Source organism: Pelodiscus sinensis, chromosome 14, assembly GCF_052426305.1.
Source record: "Pelodiscus sinensis isolate ZL-2025 chromosome 14, ASM5242630v1, whole genome shotgun sequence".
Taxonomy (NCBI): Eukaryota; Metazoa; Chordata; order Testudines; family Trionychidae; genus Pelodiscus; species Pelodiscus sinensis.
The window spans coordinates 3,264,515-3,269,882 of record NC_143065.1 but is presented as its reverse complement, the minus strand read 5'-3'; the positions used below and the strand labels follow the sequence as shown (position 1 = coordinate 3,269,882).

The following is a 5,368-nucleotide window of genomic DNA, read 5'->3' as shown; positions in this document are numbered from 1 at the left end:
GCCTCTGACAAACAGAGCCAAGGACACCATTTTATCCCCTGGCTAATAGCCTTTTATGTACCTAACCTCCATGAAATTATCTAGCTTCTCTTTAAACTCTATTATAGTCCTAGCCTTCACAGCCTCCTCTGGCAGTCAATAGTCATTTTAGATCATTTTAAAATCTCACCCTTCAGCTCTTAAACTCAGATTTAGGCACTTAACTTTAAGATTCTTATTTTAAAAATTTACTCTATGAATATGAAAAGTTCACAATACATTTGCTTAACCCATTGAAAATTTCCCATAGCTTTTTATTATTGAAAAGGAGGCAGTGTGGTACATAAGTGACACGGTTTATGCCACTAGGAAGTATTTAATAGAAATACAACTTTAGCCACTGATGCATCAAACATTTATGCCCATGCCTAACTTTAAGCACATGAGTAGTCCCACTGAAGTGAATAGCTTTAGCTGCGTGAATAAAGTCACTTGATTAGGTGTTTGTGAGATCAGGGCCTTAATGGTGGTGGTTTTCTGTGCTGCTCATAGCATTTTTGTAAGGTTCAGATTCCCTTCTAGCAGTGGCATTGTAAAAAACAGGATTTATAAATGAGTTCAGGAAACATTTAATCTAAAGTTACAATTGCCTACAATTCAAGTGATTGAAATGATAATTTATCAGCCTGATTGAAATCTCTCCACCTTGCTGCCATGGAGTTGCCTTAGGCAACACTTAGGCTGTGTCTAGACTGGCCAGTTTTTCCGGAAAATCAGCCGCTTTTCTAGAAAAACTTGCCAGCTGTCTACACTGGCCGCTTGAATTTCCGCAAAAGCACTGACTTCCTACTGTAAGAAATCAGTGCTGTTTACCGAAATACTATGCTGCTCCCGTTCGGGCAAAAGTTTTGTGCAAAAGGGCAAGTGTAGACAGCTCAGATTTGTTTTCCACAAAAAAGCCTCAAGCGCGAAAATGGCGATCGGGGATTTTTTGCGGAAAAGCGCGTCTAGATTGGCACAGACGCTTTTCTGTAAAAAGGGCTTTTGCAGAAAAGTGTCCATGCCAATCTTGATGCTCTTTTCCGAAAATGCTTTTCATGGAAAACTTTTCCATTAAAAGCATTTCCGGAAAATCATGCCTGTCTAGATGTAGCCTTAGAGTAAAAGTGGTGTCTTCTAGCAGCCACAGTACTGTAATGCTGTGCTAGTGAAATATATGCTTTAGAATAATAGCACAAAGACAAGTGAGGTAAGGCTCAAGAAAGCACACAGGGAAAGGAGCTGTGCTTATTAGACTAAGATTGAGGGGCAAACATCCTGCTTTCCATGGAAATCTTGCTTATCTGAATTCTGACTGGATCACAGGGTTATTTGTAACAATAATTTTCACTTATGGCTCTTTTTATCGAAGCATCTCACTGAACTTAGCCTCACAATATCACTAGAGTTAAGGTTTATTGTCCCAGTTTTGCAGACAAAGAAACTGAGGCACAGACGTTAAATGGCTTTGGTCATGCAGAAGGTGAGTAAAATCAGAATCTCCATTCTCCCGGACTTATGTATTCTCAACTTTTATGTCATAAAATACTCAAGGAACACAGGTTTTATATTTTTATTGGGTTTTTTACTCCAAGAAATACAATTACATACAATAAAATAAAACTCAATTATTTAAATTTAAATAAATTAGCCAAACTAGTTGAGGTAGTAAAAGGCACAGCTGGGGTCAATACAAATGAGTTAGCAAGAAAGGATGTGAAAAGCCACCTCTGGCATACAGTTGAGGCAAAGAAAGTGAAGTATATGAAGTAGCTTGTGCTCTTATAGGAACCAGTCTGAATTCTTTGAACCTGGATTCCACTCTGGTTTTCTTTATAATCTATAGAAGGGGGAAACTTTTGCAATAGTTTACATTTGCTTGTCCACCTCTTATTTCTAAATATAAGCAACTGACAAGGCAGAACCAGGATAAGAGAAACTAGTTTATGCAATCACACAAGGCATATAATTGTGGATAACACTGCAAAAAGAAATACAAGGAAACCTTGAAATGGATATGTATACAAAACATTAGTAAAACAGAATGAAAAGAGAGGGAAACAAAGTAGAAGTTAAATGGAAGCAAGAATAAAATGTGGACTTACAGTACATTTTCTGTCTGGATCTGTGCTTTTTAACCAAAATGAAAATGCTTGGTTCAAACAATGATAAAGCTTATAATATTCCCCAAGAGATTTTATCTTTTGGGCCACTACTGCATCCAGATGTACCAGGAAATCATGTATACAGATCTGAGGAAGTGGGTCTGCCCCATGAAAGCTCATCATCTAATAAACCATCTTGTTAGTCTTTAAAGTGCTACATTGTCCTGCATTTTGCTTCAGCTACCCCAGACTAACACGGCTACATTTCTATCACTAGTTCTTCCAAGCATTCACTACGAAGCAGAAAAAAAGTTGCAATTTTTTGTGACTTTTTAAAAAAATATAGGGCTCTTTCCCCAAAACGGGTGGCCAACCATTTTAACCAATTTGAAAATGATACTTATGTACAGATTCCACATCAATCCCTTTATCAGAGAAAGTCTGAATACTCCTGAATTGCTGTTCCTATTACATACCTGTATGAGTCCAAACAGCATCATTTAAAGCCACAGGTTTCTACAGTTAACATTTTCTGTAAAAATCCTCCCTCTAGCCAGCATGTCCTGGTAGGGCAATGGTCCCCAACCTTTTGGGGCTGCCTGGCGCCCGGGGCTGTGCAGGTGCTAGGCGTCCGAGGCACAAGAATGACTCAGGCTGGCCCTAATCAATAGGTGGGCACACATAAATGCCCCGGCGGGCACCATGGCGCCCGTGGGCACCATATTGGAGACCACTGTGGTAGGGAGTGCTAACTCCCTGCAGCTTGGATTTGAGAATAAGCAGATCCTAAGTATGATGTACACCAACCTCGTAGTGAGAATAAGGCAGTTCCCCCAGAAGAAAAACTTTAACAAGACAATGAATGCGGCTGGATACCAGGTGAAAGCTTCTTTCCTGCTCTACAGTGGCAGTCTCCTTATTTTCTAGGGGCCTGGGTAAACCACAGAAGAGTGATGTTTCCAGACTGCCACGGAGGAAGCAACTTCTGGAGACTTTGCACCTGATTAGCACATTCCTTTCCCTTGCTTTCAAATGAAAAGGCCAAAGCAACCCTGCTAAGGAGAGGACTCACTCACAGGGGGCTTTCTGCTCTGGCTGGAGCAGAGTCTAGGGAGTTGCCCGGACTCTCTCGGAGAGGCTTCCCTGTAGTCAAGATTTTTTTTTTACCATAGAAAAACTCCTGTGGCTAGTCTCCGGGACGAGTCCTGTACGCGGAGGCAAGCTCCCCTGTAGAGCCAGGCTCTCTGGCCTTGCGTCCTCACAGCCCCTCTCCATACAGGGCCTTGTGCCGCAGATGCTCCTCCAGGCACTGGATTGCGCTGTCATCGACACTGGGGTCAAACTTGTTGGCGAGCAGGTGATGGGTCTGCAGCATCCAGTGGAGGTCCCCCACCCCGTACACACAGACGGCGCGGCGGTGGGCCCCCGTGCAGGGCGGGTAGGGCGCCCCCCTGCTGACATCCCCCTCCAGGTATTCCCACTTCACCAGTCTGGCCACGGCGTTGACATCGGACACCTCATACTTGTCGTTGTAGGGGACGGAGCCCGGCATGCCCGGCATGCGGTGCAGGGTGGCCCACACGTGCTCGTCGGGGCTGTAGGTGTCCTTGGACCACTCCAGCAGCTGCTGCGCCGCGGGGTTTTCAAAGAGGGCTCGCACAAAGCCCCTGGTGACCACCACGTAGGCGCTGCCCGTGAACATGGGGGCGCCGTGGGGCGGGGGGCCCTTCTCCCTGTCGGTGCGCACCACCGAGTCCCCCACGCGGTGGCTGTATTTCCAGCGCGCCCTCTTGACCGACGAGGGTTTCTCGGACTCCATGTTATTTTTCCCGTTGAGAAACTTGAGGGTCCGCACGATCTCGGCGTTGGTCTTGAGGGGGAAGTCGGTGCCGCAGGTGTTGAGGAGGTAGCGCCAGGGCACGGGGCTCCGGAGCAGCTCCTCCATGCAGTTCAGGTCCGCCTGCACCCTGGCCCAGGACGCGTACACCACTCGCTCCGTCCTGCTGGCCAAAAAGACGTTGTGGAAGCAGGAGGCGATGCGCCGCACGGCCTCCCTGAACTCGTCGGGGGACTTGAGGTCCACGTGGACGCAGTAGATGTTCTGGGGCGCGTAGATGGAGCGCAGCAGCCTCTCGAACATCTCGACCTTGTCGTGCACCACCATGGAGTAGGCGATCGGGAAATCCTCCTCCTCCTGGCTCAGGGGGGACCCGAGAAACCTCCGCCCGGCTCTGAAGAGCGCGCAGTCCCGAGTCAGGTTCAGGTAATCCCGGGGGCCGAGCGGCTCTGGCCGGCGTGTCTTCTCCAGCCTGCTCAAAAGAACCGCCTGCACCGCCTCCGCGTCCCCCCTGACGATCCGGGAGCAGTTGATCTGGCCCCTGGGGGGCAGCTTGAGCGCCCGGTAGAGCTGGTCCTTGCAGCGCTGGCTTTTGAGATGCAGCGCGTCTTTGCCCAGGTCGCTGAAGCTGCATTCCCAGGAGGAATATTTCAGCACCAGCGTGGCAAACAGCATCAGAAAGCCCAGGAGCAGCAGGCGCTGGATGGGACACGGACCCCGAAGCATCTTGGGGGAACAAAGGGGAATCTTCGCAACTGACTGGAAGTGTCTTCTCAGCGAAGCATCCGCTCCCTGAGTCACCCCGCTCCTGGCGGCAGGGTCTGGGGGATGCCGAAGTGCCACACGATGTTGGTAGCCGCTCTGGGCGAGTGTCCCCCGGGAGCAGGTGAGTGAGCCGCGGTCCCTGCCCTTGTCTTCCTTTTGTGAAGTGTTACCTGAGCTCCGTAAGGAGGCGGGACAGCGGCTTAGTCACCAGGTTGGGTCTCCCCCCACCCCCACCCCCACCCCCACCCCCTGGGTGTGGAAATGCTGAGCACGGAGGCCAAAGTGCAAAAGATGAAGCGTCAAGCGGAAATGTCGAACCCTTCCTCCCACTGCCCTTGCCTGGCTTGCCCCGGAGAGCGTGGGTTGCCGTGTCCGTGCGCTGCACAGCGAGAGGAGATACAGCCTCCACGCCCGGGCTCTCAGCACTGCGAAGAGCCTCCCAGGCTGGACCAGAGCATCAAAGGGGTCCGCTTCTCTCGTGTCTCCTTCAGGAGTCGCCCCGGATTCTCCCTCATTCCGTTTCCTAGGCTATTGCCTTGCTTAGAATAACGCAAGAACTCCTCCCCCCACAAGTAGGTTGGACAGCAGGAAAAACTTCCTAATATTCGGGGGGGTTGAACACTGGAATAAGTTGCCTAGGGAG

At 49.1% G+C, this 5,368-nt stretch overlaps 1 protein-coding gene across 1 annotated transcript; it reads right to left on the bottom strand.

The window, feature by feature from the left end:
• Positions 1–1,575: 1,575 nt before the first annotated feature.
• Positions 1,576–4,898, bottom strand: GCNT3 (glucosaminyl (N-acetyl) transferase 3, mucin type). The gene has a single exon (XM_006136858.5). It carries the CDS (start codon positions 4,684–4,686, stop codon positions 3,382–3,384), a length of 1,305 nt encoding a protein of 434 aa, XP_006136920.3. The 5' UTR covers positions 4,687–4,898; the 3' UTR covers positions 1,576–3,381.
• Positions 4,899–5,368: the final 470 nt, after the last annotated feature.

Coding starts and splice junctions, on each gene's coding strand:
- GCNT3 (XM_006136858.5), bottom strand. CDS start 4,686: ATGCTTCGGGGTCCGTGTCCCATCCAGCGCCTGCTGCTCCTGGGCTTT.